The sequence below is a fragment of the Neomonachus schauinslandi genome, chromosome 10, assembly GCF_002201575.2.
Source record: "Neomonachus schauinslandi chromosome 10, ASM220157v2, whole genome shotgun sequence".
NCBI classification, from domain to species: domain Eukaryota; kingdom Metazoa; phylum Chordata; class Mammalia; order Carnivora; family Phocidae; genus Neomonachus; species Neomonachus schauinslandi.
In genome coordinates this window covers 126,102,274-126,125,018 of record NC_058412.1, presented here as the reverse complement: position 1 = coordinate 126,125,018, position 22,745 = coordinate 126,102,274, and the positions used below count along the sequence as shown (strand labels likewise).

Here is a 22,745-nt window from a genome sequence, read left to right as displayed (position 1 = left end):
TGCAGATTTTCGGCTGCATGGGGGGGGAGGCAGTCAGTGCCCCTAGCCCCTGCATTATTTAAGGGTCACATGTATAAGTAATTATATTAGCTTGGATAACAGTATTTCTAAGAACACTACTGCAGAATAGATGGGGGAAAATGATAAGGCATTTTAAAATATACTTCTTTAACTAAAAATAAGCTACATTAAAAAATATTTGTAACATGACAAAGACTAATATGCTCAACATACAAAAAGTTCTTATAATTTATTGAGGAAAAATACGGAAACCTTCCACCCAAATGAAAAGCAGGCAAAAAAACCCATGAATAAGCAATTCACCAAGAAATGCAAATGACAGATTAACCTAAATAGTCTTACTACTAATTATTAAGGCGGGATCTTTCTCCCATCACACCAGCAAAATTTGGAATGAAGGCTATTGCCCAGTTTTAATGAGGGAATGGGGAAATGAGCACTGATAGCCTACAGGTGGGCAGAGATTCAAGCATTACCTTCCCAGCAGGCTAATGTGATGTTAAGGAACAAAAGCCTTAAAGCTTCCAACTCGTGACCCAGCAATATCACTTGTAGGAATTTATCCTAAAGAAAAAATTAAGGATGTGCACAAGATTTATCTATAAGGATGCTCATTACAGAACTATTTCCTGTGATAAAAAACTGAAGTAACATAAAAACCTAACAGGGAACTGGTAAAATAGATTATGGCAATCCACAGGACAGAATTTTACATGACCACTGAAACAATTAGGTCTGTAGGTACTGATGTGAAAAGATGTCCAGGGGCGCCTGGGTGGCTCAGTCGTTAAGCGTCTGCCTTCGGCTCAGGTCATGATCCCAGGGTTCTGGGATCGAGCCCTGCATCGGGTTCCCTGCTCTGCAGGGAGCCTGCTTCTCCCTCACGCTCTGCTTGCCTCTCTGCCTACTTGTGCTTTCCCTCTTTCTTTGTCAAATAAAGAAAGAAAATCTTTAAAAAAAAAAAAAAAAAAAATGTCCATAAAATGGTGTTGAGTAAACAAAGAAGTCACAGCCTAGTATATAAGGCAAGAGTCCTTCGTGCAGATTTGAGTACATCCCTGTAAGTGCATTCTTAATAGGGATGACATAATCCCATGGGGACTGCTACAGACTGAATGCCTGTGCCCCCTCCACCCCCACTCAGAGGTTGACATCTAATCCCCAAAGTGATGGTATTTGGAAGTGGGGCATTTGGGAGGTGATTATACCAAGAGGGAGGAGTCCTCGTGAATGGTATTAATGTCCTTAAGAAGACAGCCATTTATGAATCAGGAAACAGGCCCTCACCAGACACCAAAACTGCCGATACCTTGATCTTGGACTCCCCCGTCTCCAGAACTGTGACGGATACATTTCTATTGTTTATAAGCCACCCAATCTATAGTATCCTGTTATGGCAGCCCAAACAGACTAAGACAGGGACAGGTACTGGTCTTAGTGGAGGGGCAGAGGGGTAGGGGGTGGGAAAAATCTTATTCTTTGTATGTATAAAGCACAGGTACATGTATAATTATAAACAGATATCCGGTTTATCAGTGGCTTTAAAGTTCATGAAAGGGGGTGGTGCGTCAGAAAAAGAAATATATAAAAAGGCTGGGAGGATGGGCGCTGATAATGCAAAAGGTTGAGAAACACCAGTGAAAAGGTGCAGAGAGTGGGTTCAGGTGGGATGTTAACATCGTACTTCTCCCTGTTTTGAGTGTTTATATACAGCATTTTCAAGAAAACAACAAAGCTATTTTAAAAAAAAATAATGTGGCAGACAGATCTATGGGTCTGAAACGATGTTTGTAATATACACTAAGTTTCAAAAGCAGGTTACAAAGCAGCAGTATGTCATGTGATTACATTTAAGTGGAAAAAAACATGAGAGGGAGAGAAAAATCTAGAAGGATATAAGTAAAATGTTAACAAGGGTTATCTCTAGATTAGGGGATTATGGATGAGTTTTATTTCCCTATTTTTCCTTCTCTGTATTTTCTTATTCTTCTATAATGAATGTAGATTGAGAGAAAAAAAGGCCAGGAAACCTAAGTTTTTAAAAGCCTGAATAAATAAGGTTTAATAACAATGCTATATACAACCAACAGTAGCACATTCCAAGAATGGAACCTACTAATACAAAGCACATCAGGCCAGGACTGTGTGACTAACTGAAGAGGGTCTGCTAGTTTTCACTCACTTCTGCTAGAGATTTCATTCTGCATCTTCTATGAAAGTAAAAATCCAAACGGGTCTGTATAGGAGGAGGATGACCAACATACCAGATTATCCGCCGACGACAAGGACTGCCTGTCGTCTGCTATCCCATTGGTCTGTGAGTTTTCGTCAGCTGCTGGAGGAACAGCACATTCCTGGCACTCCAGTTCACCCAGGACCCGCTCGGGTTCTGCCAGGCCGTGCTTTTGTGCTGCTTCTTAAAACACGAGTGCAAAAATCATCACGAAATTAGTACTCATCCCAAAAGGTCTGACACCAGGGAGAAGTTATTCACATCATCTTCTAGCTCATGCTTTTTCCCGCTTGCCCTTTGCCACCACCCTAGGAGACTGACATAATATTGAAAAAGGCTTGACCAAAGTGGTGCTCAGGCTTTTCATGCGTCTATTATCCACAGCCCCAATCCCCAGAGGTTTCATTCATACTGCAGTCCATGTCAGTGGTGCCTCTAGAACTGAGCAATACAGCAGCCCTGCTCACCCCTGTCCACTTCGGGAAAAGGTTAGAAGCAGCTAAACATGAAAAGCACCAATTTTTAAAAAGCGCCACTAATATAGGGGTTAGAGAAGAGCCATGTAAATGAAAAGAGTTGGCAGTTACGACAGAAGACCTCAGTCACACGGGAAAAAAAACAAAGTAGACCTGAGCTTCCTGGCAGCCACATAAAAAAGGGAAAGACAAAGAATTAAAATTATTCTATTTTAAAGACATTGCTACCAGAACGTATATTTCTACATTTTATTAAGTAATTTTATTTAATTCCACATTAAATAAATAATGAAATCTATGGATACAGATTGGCAGTAACCTAAATCAACTTTACAGTGGGTCAGCGGGTCAAAAACTTCTTTGTGACCCATCGTAAGAAATACATTTTAAGGGGTGCCTGGGTGGCTCGGTCGTTAAGCGTCTGCCTTCGGCTCGGGTCATGATCCCAAGGTCCTGGGATCGAGCCCCACATCAGGATCCCTGCTCCGCGGGAAGCCTGCTTCTCCCTCTCCCACTCCCCCTGCTTGTGTTCTCTCTCTCGCTGTCTCTCTCTGTCAAATAAATAAATAAAATCTTAAAAAAAAAAAATACATTTTAAAAATCACGACCCCTGGGGCGCCTTGGTGGCTCAGTCGGTTAAGTGTCTGCCTTTGGCTCAGGTCATGATCCCGGGGTCCTGGGATCGAATACCCACATTGGGCTCCCTGCTCAGCGGGGAGTTTGCTTCTCCTTCTCCCTCTGCCCCTACCCTTGCTTGTGCTCTCTCTCTCTCTCTCAAATAAATAAATAAAATCTTAAAAAAAAAAAAAAAGAAATGCTGATTGTAACCCCCTGCTAAATTAATGATTTCTTGACCCATTAATGGTTTATTGACACTGGAGTCAAGTGTACAACACACAGCCATTTACCTAAGATTTTGGGCAAAAACAAAGAAAAAACTCTCTCCAATGGTCATTCTGAGCTCTACAAGTTTAATTCCACTGAAACGACACCATAAAACTGAGGGAACTATGAATGAAGTCTAACAAAACGAGCCAATCTTCCCTGTGCCTCTGAACCCGCTAACGTGAGGACTATCGCCGTGACCCATCAGTGGCTGGCCACCGACACGCAGCAGCACCAGGCACCACCTCAGGACACAGGGCCACTCCTGCAAAAAGCTGGATCTATCTGGGAGTTGCCTTTGTCTTCCACGTGGAGCACCCCATTGTAGCATCGTCAGACTGTGCTTGAACCCAGCCCCAATGAGAATAAAATTAATCACTAAAAAGATACTTCTTTTTTAGATATTTAGAAAGATCTTTTTTGGATATTTCTGAATTCCACATGAAAGACGGGCAGATACAAGCAGACTCAGTTTCCATGACTTCACTGGGGGTGGGCACTCCACCACTAAAATTATCTGGCCAAGGACTTTTTTGGAGCAGCGAGGAGGTCTTACCTTTAACAGCACATGTGACCACATCTTCTAAGATCTCCTTCACCACCTCCTGGGCTCCGTCATCAGTCCCTACACACGCCCAAAGACACAAACACGAACATGTGGGTATTTCCCAGGAAAGCAAAGGAAGGGGGAGAAGGAGGTCACATCCAGGAGGCAAACGGGGCAAACAAGTCCTCTCCAAAGCCAGATCTGATAATGCCAAAAGAAAACGAGTCCTGTGCAATCTGGAAACTCTGAGGCAGCATCTGCTAGGACTTTGAGTTTCCCTCTGTGGATCCCTCTTCCTTCCTAAAGCCCTCTCCACCACCCCCGAGGTGGAGGCAGGAGCTGGATTTTACTCAGCTACGCTTCTCAGCAGAACAAAAGATGAAGCTTTCTCTTGTGCCTTCACCTCAGGCACCCCAGAGCCTTGGAAGTGACACACCTCCTGCTGCTTCGCTTCCTCCACACTCAGAACAACCCAGAGCTCAGCATGACACTTCTAACGCGGTAGCTGAGGATTTACTGCATTTTAAATCGAATTGTTTGTCAACTGTTAACTGCTTAAGTGGAAGAGCTTCGGCACCAGTTGTTTCGGGAGAACGAGTCAACAGTCCTGGACTAGACTTTAAGGAGTAAACATGCGTGATTTCTCAAACATCACATTGACCAAAAAGGCCACCACATTAAACAGAACCAAAATAAGCCTTCAAATTCTTCCCAAATGAGGCCTTTCAATCAAGCCCCTATTTTTATGAGTTCTGTGTTTAATCCACAAGGTCCTGGAGAGCAGTACAAAGTATTTTCATTTCCACTGAGCAGCTGACCCACCCAAACTATTTATTTGCCCCCCAAGCTTCTGAAGTACGACTGACAAGTAAAACCACAATAACTATTTAGATGGGTAAGTCAATCTCTGTGGAAAACGTGGATGTTGCATGCTTTTCTTAGAGGGCGAAAAAGAACTCGAACGGAAGTTAGGAAAGCCGGCGGCCACAGTTACAATCTCCTTGCACCCATGTCTTTGTCTGAACAACGTGGTTTAGACTAGATGGGTGTGTGAGCACGCTTCAGGTGCCACCTTTGTCACGTTTGCCGTTCTCACCATCACGAGTATCAGTATGTCACACATGTACAGTTACCAGTGCTCTTCATGCGGCCTCACCTCAGGCAAGAACATTCCCAAGACCACAGGCTTGATGCGCCAATTTTCCAAATCTATGTTAAAATCAATGTGTAACTATTAAACACTGTTTACCAACGAGCCGCCTAAAACCATCTCATGTGACAAGGTATTTCCAAGTTCCTTTCCAGGTCCAACATTCTCCAATGCCACAATTTAATACAATGATGACGACACCGGCTAGTCTCTACCGTACATTCCAACCCCTGAGAAATGCCAGCATGCTGAATGCGTGTCATCGGGCGAGCTGCGGGCTGGGGGAGATGGATCAGAGGTTGGAGGTGGAGGCTGCCGAGAATACCTGATCTGCAGGTAGGCGCTCTTTAGCCTGTGCACTGCTTCCACCCCCCCCCCCCGTTTTACTGAGGTATAATCGACAATTAAGACTTGTATATACTTGGGCACAACTCGATGATTTGATGTATGTATACACTGTGAAACGGTCACCGCAATCAAGCTAATTAACACTCTGTCACCTTACACGGTTACCGTTTATCTTCCTTTCTTGCGTGTGGTGAGAACACCTAAGATCTACACTTGGCAAATTTCAAGCATACAGCACAGGACTGTTAAGTACGGTCACACTGCTACACATTGCATCCCTAGAACTCCACACTCTGTACCCCCGACCGGTATCTCCCCATTTCTCTAACCACCCTTCTACATTGTGTCAACAAATCTGACTCCTCTAGACACCTCATATACATGGAATCATGCAGTATTTGTCCTTTTATGACTGGCTTCTTTCACTTAGCATAAGGCCCTCCAGGTCCATCCATGTTGTTACAAATGGCAGGATTTCCTTCTTTTTTTTTTTTTTAAGGCCGAATAATATTTCAGTGTGTGCGTTATCCATTCATCTTTTGACATTCACATTATTTCCACATCTTAGCCATTGTGAATAATGCTGAACAGGGGAGTGCAGACGATCTCGTCAAGATCCTGATTACATTCTCTTAGAAATAAGACTACTCGATCATAAAGTAGTTCTATTTTTAATTTTCTGAGGAACCTCCATACTGATTTCCCTATCGGCTGTACCAATTTACATTCCTGGAACAGGGCACAAGGGCTCCCTTCTCTCCACATGCTCCCTAGCGCTTGTCTTTCATCTTTCCGATAACAGTCATTTTGACAGGGGTGAGGGGATATCTCATTGTGGTTTTGATTTGCATTCCCCTGATGATTAGTGAAACCTTTTTAAGTATTTGTTGGCCATTTGTATGTCTTCTTTTGAGAATTGTCTATTCAGGTCCTTTGTTCATTTTTTAATGGGTTGTTTTTTCCTATTGATTTGTAGAAGTTCCTTGTATATTCTGGATACTTACCCCTTATCAAATATATGGTTTGCAAATATTTCCTCCCATTCCACGGGATGCATTTAAACTCTGTTGATTGTTTCACTGGTTGTGCTTATAGACTTTTTTTTTTTTTAATTTGAATTAGCTGCGAACACTTAAAAAATTGGGAGATGTGTCATAAAAATTCAGATTTAGCTTCTATCAAGAAAAAGATTATCCGGCTACACCAGGCCACAGTGACTGGAACCAGGAGCAGCTGCCCCCTTTAGCCAGGGCGTGAACTCTACAGATGTCCTGGTGCCTCGGTCCTTGCCACTGAGGACAGGTGTCATTACAGTGAGCACAAAAGCGACAAAGGTCTGTCAAGAGTGGGGAAAATGGGACACTGACAGGGTTGGGTGTCTGAAAGACATCAGAGAGAAAATACTCCCTTGTGGAAGTGACTTCAACACAGTGAGGAAGAGTGAAGGCTCCGGAGCCAGTGTGTCTGGTTCAGGTCCCTGCTCTGCCACTTCTCAATGTGGGGACTTACGTCACGTCACCTCTCCAAGCCTCAGTTCCCTCAGTAGTGAACAAGGATGATTTCAACAGCACTTACGTCATGGGGCTTTGTGAGAATTCAATAAAATAATACCCAGAGAGCATTTAAAATGGTGCTTGAAGAGTGAGGACTCAAGTGTTAATTTTTCTTTGGCCCGTAGAGTATGATTGTGCTAAGACATTCATGATGCCCTCATGAGAGAGGCCCTCTTATGTCTTTTTTTTTTTTTAAGTTAAATTCAATTAGCCAACATATAGTACATCATTAGTTTTTGACATAATGTTCAATGATTCGTTAGTTGCATATAACACCCAGTGCTCATCACATCACATGCCTTTTTAAAAGATTTATTTTAGAGAGAGACAGAGATAGAGCACATGCATGACTGGGGGGGTGGGGAGGGCCAGAGGGAGAGGAAGAGAGAGGAAGAGAGAGAGAGAAGCAAACTCCCCAACGAGCGCAGAGCCTGACGTAGGGCTCGATCCCAGGACTCCGAGGTCATGAGCTGAGCCGAAATCAAGAGTTGGCCCCTTATCCAACTTAGCCACCCAGGCACCCCAAGGCCTTCTCATTTCTGCCACTTGCCTGGCTCTGGAGACTAAGTCCATATTGAAGTTTCCCAACTAGGGGCACCGGGGTGGTTCAGTCAGTTAAGCATCTCTTGATTTCGGCTCAGGTCGTGAGACTGAGCCCCACGTTGGACTCCACGCTGGACATGAAGTCTGCTTGAGATTCTCTCTCTCCCTCTGCCCACCACACCCCCCACTCATTCTGTCAAAAAAAAATAACAAACAAAAAACCAGACAAGAAATTGCCCACTAACCACACAGAACGCAGTTTCAGTTACTTAAAGCCATCACTATTTTTCATTCTAAAGAGAAAAAAAAATGTCCATTTCTCCAGGGATCTTCCTTTTCCCTCTCTGCAGTTTTCGCATTTAAACAGCACCAGGACCATCATTTTTTGGAGGAGTAACAGTGTTTAACTCATGTTCCTTGACAGGCTGGATCCATAATAGCACCTGTGCAAAATCAAAATATTCTCAGGCCAGGAAGGGGTGGGAGAGTGAGGAAGCCCTAATTCCAAAAGAAGAGGGAGCTGCGGCTGAAGAGCCCCTAAAGAGGCCCAGATGAAGCATGTCTCCCCACAGTACCCCTGCCCTGCTTCCCTTGTTGACATGTCAGCCTGGGGTAGGTCTCAGAAGAGGTCTTCCTGAATGATATAATAACCACTAAGAAGTCTGCTATGTTTAAGTTTCAAGCATGCTGTCAAAATGTTAGAAAACCAAACCAAACCAAATCCTTGCAAGGTTCAGAATATGCTGATTCCCTAGGACGTCCAGCAGTCACCACCTGGCCATTACTGATTGGCTATGTCACAAACTCTGTCCCTAAGCAAAATAAGAGGGTCACCTTGCATATGTTCAGATAAAAGAAACCCCTGCTGCCATTCCCTTCCTAGCCAGCAGGAGAACCACCCCTGTGGTGGGTATTGCCAATTACTAACTCATACTCTGAGTCCTTACAGAGCTCTAATTTTGTTTTGGAAGGGGCTGTTCCTGTATCTCCTGGCCATCCCAGCAAAAAGGGTGGCCAGGTGACCAAGTTCTAGCCAATGAGGGGTAAAGCATAAATTACTGGGGATTGCATGGGCTTCCGGGAAGGCTCCTTAGGAAGGGGCATGACTCAGCTGGGAGTCCATGAGTCCCAACCTCTCCCTCCTTCCTGCAGAAGGACATGATAGCATCTGGAACCATGAGGTAACCTGGAGGATGCAAGTTACATGCTAAGAATAATGGGGAAAAAATTTAAGGAATCTGAGACACACCCTCCCACAACCCTGTTTTCTGTCCAGTGAAGCGGGGACCATGGGGGATGGGGTAGATGGAGTGAGATGCATTCACTCATTCATTCCATCAACAAATTGAGTGCCTGCATGCTTGGCACTGTTCCAGGCATGTGGACTACATCACTGTTTTTTGTTTTGTTTTTTTTTAAAGATTTTATTTATTTATTCCTGAGAGATAGAGAGAGAGAGAGAGAGGCAGAGGCAGAGGGAGAAGCAGGCTCCCCGCGGAGCAGGGAGCCCGATGCGGGACTCGATCCCAGGACCCTGGGATCATGACCTGAGCTGAAGGCAAGACGCTTAACTGACTGAGCCACCCAGGCGTCCCTACATCACTGTTTAAAACAAAGATCCTTATCCTCACAGTGCTTACATTCTAGCTGGGATAATAACTGTGTTATGCTGCACACTACAGAACTAGGGAAAAAACAGAGCGGGAGGAGGCAGATGTGGAACTGGGGGGAACAAATGTGAACACATGGTGACAATAAAATGTGGCATGCCTGTTTCCTAGAAACTAGGGTTTGGTTGTGTCCAATGTCCAAGCACTTGGTAATATGCAAGAATATTAAAGGGAAAAAAAATCAGGGAACAGAGCTGTTTGCTGTCACATTCCAGCCACACGCCAAAACGGTTCCTTGACGGAAGAAACACTTAGGCAACCTACTGTTGCAAAGTAAATGTCCAACAAGCAGCTAACACAGAGGTCGTAAAACCCTGAGCTGGAGCCGTCCAGCAAGGCAGGCTGTGTCAGAAAGGAGGGGGTCCTGGGGGTACATTTTGTTATTTTTATGAAGTGTTGTCTGAGACAATTTTTGTTTTGTCCATAAAAAATACTGAAATTCCTAAAGCAGAGGATCTTGGATTGCTAACATGGAAAACAGGCTCCCTTTATTCTATGCACTGTTCGCACTGTTCCCACCACCTTCACATCTGATTACCATCTTAACTATTCGCTCTTTCTCTTTAACTCATTTTTTTAAGCGGAAACTTATTTCAAAGCTAGTAACACAAAAGCAAACACACAGGTCCAAGTGCCAGACACTGCTCTCATGTAATTCTTACAAACCTGTAGGATAGGTACTAGCTGTGGCCTCATTTTACAGATGAGGACTCTGAGGCTCAGAGGGGTTAAAGATTTCACTCAAGGTCACAGAGCTACTACACCTTAGAGTCACAATCTGAAACCAGGCTGTCCAATCAGAATCTCCATATTGGGGGCACCTGGGTGGCTCAGTCGTTAAGCCTCTGCCTTCGGCTCAGGTCATGATCCCAGGGTCCTGGGATCGAGCCCCGCATCGGGCTCCCTGCTCTGCGGGAGGCCTGCTTCTCCCTCTCCCACTCCCCCTGCTTGTGTTCCCTCTCTCGCTGTGTCTCTCTCTGTCAAACAGATAAATAAAATCTTAAAAAAAAAAAAAAAAAAAGAATAAAAAAAGAATCTCCATATTGGCTGAAGGAGGATGACTTTGCTCTATTTTAGAATACTTAAGAATTGCGTTGTTTTTTTTCTCTTAAAGAATGAGATCCAAGAAGAAAAAATGAGCTAAGAAATCCTTAAACACACAGGTATTTGTGTACCTACAACACTCATTATCTATATGAATGTAAAAACGCTAATGTCTCATGCATGTTGGGAGTCAAAATCTTAAAAATGATCTTAAAAAAAAAAAAGAAAATGGAAGTGACAGTTTCTGGGCACAGGATTTCTTTTGGGTGTAATTAAAATGTTCTAAAATTGACTATGGTGACGACTGCACAACTCTGTGAATGTACTAAAAATAATTGAATTGTACATTTTAAAAAAGCTGAATTTATGGTACACAAATTTTATCTCAATAAAGCTGTTTTTTTAAAAAAACTGACAAGAATAGCCAGGCAATGAGGAGGAGTGTGAATGGACAAATGGGGTGGGGTCCTCTAGGGAAGACTGCTGGCTGTGCCCCCAAATTCATATAAGCTAGAATGTCTCAGGCTCAAAAATCTATTTTGTAAGTTTACACAGAGCAATTTAATCCATGTCTTGGACAGGCTTGATAAGACTTATGAACTGACTGTTGATTTATCAACTTAGGATGAAAAACTAGTAAAGGGAAAAGAGATGCTCAAGTCTGTTGGTGAACCGTCTCCATCTACGCATATTTCACTGGGAGGCAAATGATCCCAGGAAGGCCGTGGGGAGGGTTCTCAGTAAATTAAATAGGAAAACGTAGGGGTGCCTGGGTGGTGCAGTCGGTTAAGTGTCTGCCTCTTGATTTTGGCTGAGGTCATGACCTCAGGGTCCTGGGATCAAACCCCATCTAGGGTTCTGTACTCAGCGCAGAGTCTGCTTGGGACTCTCTCCCTCTCCCTCTGCCCCTCCCACTCTTGCACTGTCTCTAAAATAGATGAATACATCTTAAAAAAAATAAAAATAAAAGTAAATAAATAGGAAAATGTATGTCGAGTGCCCAGTTAGTGAGCACGGTGCCCGGCACAGTGACTGGCTAGTTAGGGGTGGCTTCAGGACGTGATGACTACAGGATGGACCCCACAGAAGGGCAGGGTGTGTCCCCTCCATCACAGAGGCACTGGAGCCCAGGCCTCTCAGTGGGTCTCGACAGCCTGGATTCCAGCCCAGGGCACCGTCTCCCTGCGTGGACACCTCCACCACCTGTCTCTTGGGTTATCCTTTTTCCTTGGCTTCCAAGGCTGCTCAATCCCTTCTTCTGAAGAACCGTCCTTTCTTTAGAGCCACATCTTGAGAACCTGAAGCCACTCACTCTTTTTAAGGGTAACAGCACACTTTCGTTCCAACCCACTATTTGCGGGTTTGCTATTTGATTGTTATAGGCAGTCTGATTCCCATATTCCTGGGAGAAGCCTTGCGGCAAGGGGTGGGGGGGCACCAAGTACTGGCAACAAAACCCACAGCAATATACTAAGTGCAAATCACTCTTTGTTTTACAGCAGAATTTTAAGTTACTGTGTTTTTGCAAAACCATCTTTTAGAAGTCAAGCTTTTTTTCCCCCATTCATTCAAAAAAAATGTATTTACTGAGTGTCTGCCATGAATGCTGGGCACCATGCCAGTGTTGGGGATATAGTGGTGAACAGAGTGGTCCAGATCTCAGCCTGGTAATAAGTAAACATAAACTCTTCAGTGATCTCAGGTAGTGATAAGCGCTATGAAAAAAATAAAAGAGGCTGATAGGGCAGAAATGTGGGAGCTGCAGAGAGGGTGATCAGTATGAACTGAGAGACCTGAAGATAAATTGGGGGGACAGGAAGTGCAAAGGCACCAACAGCAAGCATGGCACTCCCAAGGCACACTGTGCAGTCAATACGGGGTAAAGAGGTGTAAGAGGGGATGGAGAGGCGGGCAGGGGCCAGGTCACACACTGCCTCGGAAGCCGTGGGGCAGGGCGGGCACAGATTTCACTCTGAATGGGATCCCACGGGAAATTACAAAAGGGGTTTAAGCAGAGGGGGGCTGTGATCTAATTCATGCTTTTAAGAGATCACTTTGGCTGCCACATAGGAAATGGGCTGTAGGGGAAACACTCTGATGCAGCTATAGAGATCTGCGTTTTTATCTGTACAGTTATGCTTACTACATACCAAGTGTTTAAATATTAATATTTATTGACTGACCACGGCCTGATTAAGGGTTACAGTAAAAACCTGGCCCTGAGAGTTTAGGAAAGCAAAGATGGCGAAAGATCTAGAGGGTGGGCCAGGAGTTTCTGAGCACCTCCCCTGAGACACAGGACCGCAGGACTGAGACAGCAACTCTGTGCTCACCCGGAGACCCGTACCATTCTTGGTGGCAACTCTCTCTTTTGTCCTTTCCTTGAGTAAACGGATACAGAAAAACCTTCCAGCAACAGCACTTGGTCTGTTCCTGTGTATGCCACGCACGCTGATAAATAATAGAAGAACAAAAGCTGCTCACACACGTGTCCTCTCACAGAACATACTACCAACGCCAACTGTTGTCAATAAGGGGACGGGGCGCCTGGGTGGCTCAGTCGTTAAGCGTCTGCCTTCGGCTCAGGTCATGATCCTAGGGTCCTGGGATCGAGCCCTGCATCGGGCTCCCTGCTCGGCGGGAAGCCTGCTTCTCCCTCTCCCACTCCCCCTGCTTGTGTTCCCTCTCTCGCTGTGTCTCTTTCTGTCAAATAAATAAAATCGTTAAAAAAAAAAAAAGGGGGACAGAAGAGATGAGATGAAGTATAAAGAGGGGTCAGGTATTTCATACAGACCAAGCAGCTAGAGTGAAGAACTGCACAAAAATCACTTGGGAAGGTACATTCCTGAAAAAAAATATGAATTTGAGAACTGATTCATACAACCTGCCCAGGGAAACATGCAAACATTCTGAAATAATCTTACAATAACCCAATCCACCATTTCTTACCTAATGTTAATTTAAGACTATAATCAGGTGTGGGATGTCTCTTTCATTTAAAAAATCAAGTAAAAACACGTAATGTACTACGTCACCGGAGAAGAAAACAAAGCTGTCTGTCTGTCTATCTGTATGTCCGCCCACCCTCCCACCTTCTTTGCTCCTTTCAGAGATGTCTCTGAGTAGCCACTAGCTGCCAGGCTCTGAGCAAGGTGCAGAGATCCCGTGTATACGTGACAGAGGGGGTCCCCTTGTCCTCCTCAGGGAAGAAAAGACAGACACTGAGTGACTAACTATCCAAACAATTAACTACTGAGCGATAAACCCCCAAACTGAAGCCACCGCACTGAAGCTGACATCAAGAAGCAGTAGCTTGCTGCATTCCAGGGACTACTGAGAGGAAACCACACAGCTGACACCGGACAACAGACATCACGCTTCGGTGGCTGTGCTCCTCAAGAGATGAGCAACAGGGAAGGGGAAGGCCCAGAAATACAAGCTGCTATCAGAGGTTTCCTGCAGATATTACCAAACCCCTTCAACTGCCCCTCAGCCATAGATGGGTCCCTCGCACGGCGGGAAAGGAACAGTGCCCAGGGTGTACCTGACAGCGATGGGCCTCTTTCTCTGGGTGCGTCTCCATTCTCTGAGCTCATTTTTCCGGAACCACTCCTGGCATGTTCACCGTTGGTTAAATCTGTCTTTTCAGGAGTCGTTGGTTTGCTCTGTGCCTGGCTCTGCTTCAAATGACTGAACTTTGGGGACACTGTTGCAGCTTGGATCACAGGGGACTGGGGTTTTGACGGGATTGGTCTTTCCAATTCTCTGGCCTCCTGCAACTATAAGGCAACAAAAAAGGGATTTAATCTAAATGCTCCCAGCACTGGGGTGCTTGGCTAGCTCAGTCGGTGGAGCCTGTGAATCTTGATGTCAGGGTTGTGAGTTCGAGTCCCATGTTGGGTGTAGAGATAACTTAAAAATAATAAAACCTTAAAAAAAAACACACACAAAAAAACCTGGTCCCAGCATTTTGAGAAGGACCAGAAAATACGCCAGCCTGAAGGATAACATTTTAAACAGAAGAATAACATTTTAAAAAGGAGATAAATTCTCTTGACAAACTCAAAGCAAATTCTGAATGCTGATTCCAAAACCCAAGCTAGACTCTCTCTCTGCTTTTTAAAGCAAGAACAAAAACAGAATTCAGAGGAAGAAGGGATGCACTTTAAAATGAAACCGTTCACACATCGGATGTGCCGCGCCCCCAGCAGCTGATGACCGCCACCACTCACCACTTGGTTTTCCATGCGCGTGAAAATGACGTTCAGCATCTGAGTGAGGGTAGCCTTGGCAGTGGTTTGATTGATGAGATTTTTGCTGGCCAAATAGATATTGTAACATGTCCTGACTGTCTGCAGGATAGTGCCCTCATGAATTTCAATGTGTGGGGATGTCACCGCCGTCAGAAGAGCCTAAAACAAAAATCCACAACCTTCACCTTCACAAACATCCACCTGCCTCCCATCCTCCCACAGCCAAACTCTTCTACAGGGTTTGGCTTTGTTTTGGTTTGGTTTTGTCAATTTTAAGAAGATGGCTCTGCAAACCAAAACTCCCTACTGCTCTGACCTTAAAGGTAATTATTAACTCTATAAAATCCAAATTATTTGCTGTAATTAAGTTGTGGTGAAGAGGGCTATCAGTATACTTTTTTAAAAGCCAAAACACAGGCAGTTCTCTCAGGAGGGAAACCGCTCCAACTCGATCTCACCTATATTAGTCACAAAGTACACAGGTTTTGATAGGCAGTCAGTGTTCCAGTTCCCTGGAGGGTTTTCAAGAGAGCTTCAGGAGCAGCTAACATGGAGCCATCCGCACAAAGCTAACACAGTCAGGACTTATGATCTGGAACGCTGGCTACACCCATCCTGATCCTGTCCTCTCGACAAGCAGACGGTACTACCACACGCCAAACCACTTCTGGCAGCAGAAATGGAACACGGAAAGGGCAATGGAATGGGAGGTGGAGGGCGGGGCAGGACAACAGGACAGGGGCAGATTGGTGTAAGATTATCCGGGACCCACTGAGAAATGGCAGACTGGAAATCCAGAATTTCAAGGAGGAAGGCCAGAGGATTTCAAGCTGAGTCAACTGACAAGCAATTTACATTGTTATTAGCGGAACTGTTTACTTTGAAAACACACCTGGTTCCACTTTTCCTGTCTCAGTCTGTGCTAATAAATTCTGACACTTAACAGAAGATCTAAGCGATGCTTACACTCTTCTGTTCCAGCTCAGCAGCCCCTGAGACAACTAACACATGGCGAATTAGAAATCCAAATTCCCAGGGGAGACTAGCTTGCTTATTTAAAAATCCAGACCAGGCAAACAAACAGAACTACCTTAATTATTTGTAACTGAACTCCTTCATCCGTCTGAGGGCCCTGAAAACAGTTGCAAATGGTTTCAACAATGCGGTCGATGAGCCGCTTCCCTGGGGCTCCGCTGTCGGGCGCGTTGCCGGTGATGTGCCCATAGGCGATGAGTTTCTAAATACAGAAAGAACAGAGATGACAAGTTTCTGCCTGGCCAGGGCTGAGGCTGCCCATGGCGGCAAAAGACAGGCAGTAAGCTTGACCTTAACTTCCGGTTCCCACAGATCCCTCTGCTCCCCTGGGGCATGGCAGGCACAGCCGCCCTATGGGTGCAGTGTTCACCCTGTCTCCCATGGCAGAAAAGCCCCAGGATGGTGAAAGCTGTCCAAGGGAATAGGCGAGGTGTAGAACGGTCGCCGGTATACAACCACTAGTGTGAAAAGCTGATGGACCAAAAACTACACACAATGGAGTCAGGGGTTGCCCAGAGCTGGGGGGGGGGGGCGTTAGAGGGAAACGGGGAATGACTGCTGATGAACCCAGATAAAGATGGTCTACAATTAGATTGTGGGGATGGTTGCACAGCTCTGCCAATGTACAAAAATCACTGAATTGCACATTTTCAATGGGTGACTTGTATGCATGTGCATTATTTCACGAGCTGTTAAAAACCATATATGTTTTTCTTTTTAAAAGGCAAGATACATAAGAAACAACCGATAATGTGTTTGGCTGGAGGGGGAACTCAAGTCCACACCTCCATTACCTAACGTGTGTCAACCCAGTGGCCGAAGAAGGGGGCTGCCTGGACCACGGCCTCTCGGTCAGGCTACTGACTGGCTTGGACACAGGCTGCCTTTGAGAGGCCTGTGCCCCCTCACTTAGGACCTGGATTTCACTGCGGAGAATCTGAAAGCTGGAAAGGAAGGCAAAGGCCAGGGGCAGGATGATTTCCAAGCCTGGCTGAGACTCAGAATCACTTGAGGGGGCCCATTACAAACGCGGATTCCCTGTCCTCAACGCAGACCTAGTGAATCAGAACTTCTGGAGGAGAGCCTGGTAACCAGTGTTTTTCTCCAAGCTGTCCAGGTTATTTTGAGGGTTGACCAGATAAAAGAATCACTCATCTGACACAACCCCTCTAGGATATGTGAATTCTAAGGCATTCTCTGCTTCCACTGACTTAAAAGACTTCTTAAAATGCTGTCCTTTTTGGTTCCTAATTTGTCATTTCCTTGCCTCTACACGCACAGAGTGACACAAGGACCTGAGGTTATCTACTGTGCCACCACCGTGCTAGGAAAACCTGCCACTTTGCAGAGGCCCGACTCCATTTCTCAACAGCTTTTCCCCCATCATTAGCCGTGGAAGCACTGCCATCCGGTAAGCTGAACAAAACGGGTGAAGAGAGAGTGGCTGAGAGTAGAACATGATCCTGCCAGATCGTGTGACTGAATGAGCAGGAGAGGCCTGCACACCCTCTGCTGATCAAGTCCAACCACAGAAGTCACCAGACAGGGGCAGGGGGTGGGAGCAGGAGTGGGGAAGGTGCAGAGGGTGGGGGCGGCGCTGAAATGTGTTTCTGAAAAACAGCTCAAGATGCCCTTTACCTCAAACCCCTCCCTGCTGCTAGACACGCAGGCTTCCGAAGTGGGCAGCGCTGGCTGCCTGGTAAGTGAACTTTGGTTTTTGACATTGCTTATGCCTTACCCCTAATGGATGCCTAAGCCCATCTGGAGCACCAGATTATGAGTGGGATGGTTCTGAACTCCTAAAATGTGAATGTTGAGAAGTAGGCCCCATAGAACCCAGCAATGATGCAACAAAGCAAGGATGGAGGTGAACCACTGCTGAATTCAAATATGGAAAAAGATTGGAAGGATCCTCTCTCCTCTACAGGCTCCTGAGAGAGCACATTCCCCTTCAAGTTGAGCAGGGTTTTATTTATTTAATTTATTATTATTTTTTAAAGATTTATTTATTTGACAGAGAGACACAGCGAGAGAGGGAACACAAGCAGGGGGAGTGGGAGAGGGAGAAGCAGGCTTCCCATGGAGCAGGGAGCCCGACGCGGGGCTCGATCCCAGGACCCTGGGATCATGACCTAAGCCGAAGGCAGACGCTTACTGACTGAGCCACCCAGGCGCCCCAAGTTGAACAGGGTTTTATTTTATTTTTTTATTTTTTTTAAAGATTTTATTTATTTATTTGAGACAGAATGAGAGAGACAGAGAGCACATGAGAGGGGGAGGGTCAGAGGGAGAAGCAGACTCCCCGCCGAGCAGGGAGCCCGATGCGGGACTCGATCCCGGGACTCCAGGATCATGACCTGAGCCGAAGGCAGTCGCTTAACCAACTGAGCCACCCAGGCGCCCCTGAACAGGGTTTTAAAGTATGGCTTCACTCCCATGTCTGTGCAGTGACACAGGGCCAGAAGAAAGCAGAGTTCCTCATCCTTGGGGATTTCTAGTTTTGCCCTCTTACCCCTCCTTGGGCCAGATATTGTCCTGGGCACTGGAGGCACAACAGGGAGTAAGACGGTCCTTCTTCCCCTGGAGTTTATATTCTCCAGGGCAGGGGCAGACCAAAGCCAGAAGTCCTGGCTAGGATCTCCAGGGCCCTGTCTGATTTGTAGACATCTTAAAAAGAACAAGTTGCAGTGATAATGCATAGCATTATCTCATTTTAGGAAAATAAAAACTATGTGACTATGTGTGTATTTTTGTAAATGCACAGAAAAAAGCCCGGAAACATAGCAGAGGTCCAGCAGCATGAGTGAGCTTGGCAAGCTCACTTAAGGAAAGTGCTTTGCACAGTGAGTGGGGTGGAAAGTTACTGGATTAACATGATGTGGTACATTTCTAAAGGCTCCCTCCAGTTCCTGCATGGCGAACAGGCTGGAGGGCCATAGGAGTAGAAGCAGGGGACCAGTGAGGAGGCTACGGCAGCTGTCCAGGAGGGAGATGCTGGTGGCTTGGACTCTGGGAGGGTGACACAGATGGAGGGTAGAAATTCCTGCTTTATTTCTTGTTGATGCAATGAGATGGGAAGAGGGCAGAGGAGGGAGGCCTTTGGGCAGCTGACTCATTGACCCTTGTGTCCAAGGAGGCTGCCTGCACAGGGATGTTCACTGTTACTCTATTTGTCAATGCCCCTCTATAGGAGAAGAGATAAATTAAATGATGGCATAAAATATCATACATCAGTCAAAAGGATGCACATAGCCACATAGCTAGATCTTAAAAACACTGTGGAAAGTAAAAAGCAAGCTGGGAATACCTAAAACTTACATAACATTATATGTCAACAATACTTCAATAATAAAAACTTTTTAAAAATTATTTTAAAGAAAAGTATTAAATACATAACGATAAAGAAGAGTGCAGATATGGAAGAAATTGTGAGGGTGAAACATGATTGACTTGTGTTTGAAAAACACTGAGTCCTCATCATATCTGGTCCTCATCATCACCTACAAAGGCAAATGACACTATTGTTTTTCTATGTCTGAGGATCCCGGACTCTGGAAAGGTTAAAGAACCTGTTCCAGGTGTCTTAGTGACATGTTAAGCCAGTATATAAATGCTAAGCTATCTGTGACCCAAGTCTGTGCTTTCTAGCCTTGACTTATTTTCCTTCTTTATGGACAAAAAGTTTTATTAAGTTGGGTCATATGAAGTTCCTGAAACCTGTTTTTCACTCCATGAGAATGACAATTTCATGTGGTTCAACCTGAAACATTATTAAAATGCGAAACTCCACATATCCAACTAACATTCTAAAGATGCAAATAAATTAGGGAAACTTGTCAAATTCATAAAATAAAAATCTACCACCCATAGGCAAGAAAAAAAATGAACAAGAAAGGAAAAAAGTATACGACTTGTACAGGGTTGGGGCTAGTGGTCTAAGGGACTTCAGCCTTATCTGTAAAGTTCTAAAAAAAAAAAATTTTAACAGAGAATGTAGTCATGTACAACTTTTATAATTACGAATGGATGTTAAAATGTGCTTTAAAAATCCGAAGTTTTCTAGAAATGAGAACTAAAACATAATGCTTGTGGTATGAACGAAGGACAGCTGAGACCAGTGGTTTCCTACAGTCCTCACTGGGACATAGAAAGAAAATATTACAACTCTATTCCTATTTTTTTTATCTTTTTGAAAGTTCTATTTGTGTATGTTTTATAATATGTGTAATGGAGTAACAGTAGTACATGTACATAATCTTACCATTAAAGAAATAGGAATATATTAGAAGGATATTCTCAAAAAAAAAAAAATCTGGTTACTGACATATGCCCAGGGAACCTTGGAAATCACGCACTGAGTAAGGCAAGACTGAGCCTAATGCCCCTCCCCTGGCAGGGAGGCGAAGTGTGCAGCAGACCAGTGCTGAAGGGAAGGAATAAAGAGAATCTTTATCTTTTGCTAGAAGTGAGCAGCAGCAGCAGCAGAACTCTCTAGGTTTCTGTCAGTGGAGAGAGGGAACTCTAAGCTAACTGTGCTCAGGACAAACCAAACCCATAAGCACCTTTGCCATCCCATCACCTCTCTAAGCTCAGAGAAGGATGCCTTTAAATGCCCAGGGCAGAATGTGGGTATGTCTGCAGCTGGCTTCAATTCTGCTCAAACCAACCTTTGCCCTTAGACACTGGCCTTCCATTTCCAAGATGGAAGTCATCTCTCCCACGCTGGGAAAAGCCAGTCTAACAGGCTTTGAAGGACAACCCCGAAGAGCAAATGAAATTTTTCATTCAGTATTCCAGGGAGCACTGGGTCACTTTCTAATGTCGTAAAAAGGACAACACAGCTTGCATTTTGTAAAATGACCAAAGAAATTCGAGTATACCTACTAAATCACAGAGAACTTCCAGTCTTAAAAAAAAAAAAGAGCTAACCATATGTCGTAGGCCTGAAGACACTTTTACATTTATAGTTCAAGTCAGGACAGTGGGCTGAAGCAGAGCAGGATGTCAATGTTTCCGTTCCAGAGTTCCAGAAACAGATTATTTCCAGGAAAATATAGAACATAAAATACAAACTGCATTATTTTTAATCAAAGGGCCAGAACCACAGGGTAACAGTTAAGAGTGGTGGTCAGCAACCTTTTTCTGTAAAGAACCAAATTTTTAGGCTTTATGGTCTCTGTTCCATCAACTCAGCTGTAGTAGTGGGAAAGCAGCTAGAGATCAGAAACAATGGGCACAGCTGCTGCTATGGACTAAATGTTTGTGTCCCCCTGTTCCTATGTTGAAGCCCTACTCCCAGTGAGATGGTATTAGGAGGTAGGGCCTTTGGGAGGTGATTAGGTTTAGATCAGATCATGAAGGTGGGGTCCTCATGATGGGATCAGTGCCCTAGAAGAAGAGACCAGCGATCTAGTGTGCGCTCTCTGCCATGTGAGGACACAGCTGACCACTCAGCCATCTACAAACCAGGAAGAGGGCTCTTACCAGGAACTGAATCAGCTGGCACCCTGATCTTGCCCTCCCCAGCCTCCAGAACTGAGGGAAATAAATATCTCTTGCTTAAGCCACCCAGTCTGTGGTACTCTGTTGTATGAGCCTGACTAGATTAAGACAGCTATGTTCCAATAAAACTTTATTTATAAAAGCAGGTGGCAGGCCAGATCTGGCTTACAATTTTAGTTTAACGACCCCTGGTTAAGAATTCAGACGGGGTGGGGAGAGGTCTAGATACCCCATTCCACCACTTCCTGGGCAGGGGGAGCTCTGCAGGGCTGGTCACTTTATTCTCTCAACCTCCATTTCCTCAATTCCAAAATGAGGATGAGAGTTAAGTAACCAGAGTGTTGCTGGGAAGATTAAACACAATGCTGCAGACAGAGCACTGAGCACAAGGCCCAGCACAGGCCAAGTACTCAATAGCCACTGTTCTTAGTACATCGGTAATGTTAACTGTCAGCACCAGCTTCAGAACTAGACCGTAACATGAGAAGAAAACAACTAAAATTAACTTATGCCAAATTTCCTCAGAAAATTTCACAGCAACAAATATTTTAGGATGGAAGGAGGACTTGGGCCTGCCATTTAAGAATTCTTGGCTCATTATATGTTTCACATAGGACAATCTGTACAGAATTATATTGAATGAGAAAATAGCTTTTCATTTGGAAGAACTGCTTCTGCGAAGAAACTGTCATCAACTTTCAAGTACAGATATATCAAAGAAGCGAGATTAATAGAGTAAATATTAGACTGGAGATGCCAAAAACGTGGCATGCCCACTGCCACTTGGCAGCCCGTGCCTCAGCAGACATCACCAACTGATCACTGTACTTTCTCAAGAAATCCAGATGAAGCTTCAGATAGATAGCTTTTCAACACAGCTTCTGAGCAATCATAATATAAAACCTATTCACTATGCCTGTTCTAGAAAGTACTGATAAATTGTGGACCTCTGAATATAATTTTTTAATTTATCAAGCTTTTTCCATTGATGTGTAGGTTGCCTGCTGGGGTTAAGGATAAAAGTGAGGTAACCAGAAACCTCAGGAGTAGATCTTAAAAAAAAAAAAAAAACAAAACTAAGAATGCTGGACCAGGAATTAAGAGACCCACATTGTAGCCCTGTTTCTGTCTTTCATACTTGCATATTACTGGACAAGTTATCTTAACTTCTTTATTCCTGTTTCTTCATCAATCAAAGGTGATTTATAACAAGGTCACTGTGGCTCTCGTATAGTCAATCCTTATCATTCCCAGATCCTATATTTGCAAATGTACCCAACTCAACTACAATTTATTTGTAAGCCCCAAATCAATACTCGTGGCACTTTTGCAGTCATGTGTGGACACACGCAGAGCAGTGAAAAAAGTCAAATCACTTGATGCATACGTTCTCAGCTGAGGTCAAACAAGGAGACGCTCTGCCTTCTCATTTCAGCTCTTATACTGTAAGCATTATCTTTTCTGTGGCCTATTTCATGCCACATT

General features: G+C 44.6%; 1 protein-coding gene across 3 annotated transcripts in view; it reads right to left on the bottom strand.

Annotated features, from left to right (window-relative positions):
- Positions 1–22,745, bottom strand: part of ARFGEF2 (ADP ribosylation factor guanine nucleotide exchange factor 2) — a 94,965-nt gene that overhangs the window by 57,622 nt on the left and 14,598 nt on the right. The window contains exons 4-10 of one of the 3 annotated variants that reach the window (XM_044918928.1): positions 15,814–15,960; positions 14,703–14,882; positions 14,015–14,249; positions 12,402–12,404; positions 4,599–4,616; positions 4,172–4,240; positions 2,286–2,437 (exon numbers count right to left, since the gene is read on the bottom strand). In XM_044918928.1, the coding sequence (XP_044774863.1) occupies positions 2,286–2,437; positions 4,172–4,240; positions 4,599–4,616; positions 12,402–12,404; positions 14,015–14,249; positions 14,703–14,882; positions 15,814–15,960 (804 nt within the window). Of the gene's footprint in view, positions 1–2,285; positions 2,438–4,171; positions 4,241–4,598; positions 4,617–11,603; positions 11,625–12,401; positions 12,405–14,014; positions 14,250–14,702; positions 14,883–15,813; positions 15,961–22,745 lie in introns of all 3 variants that reach the window. The other 2 variants (XM_044918927.1, XM_021685902.2) reach the window with 2 other exon arrangements.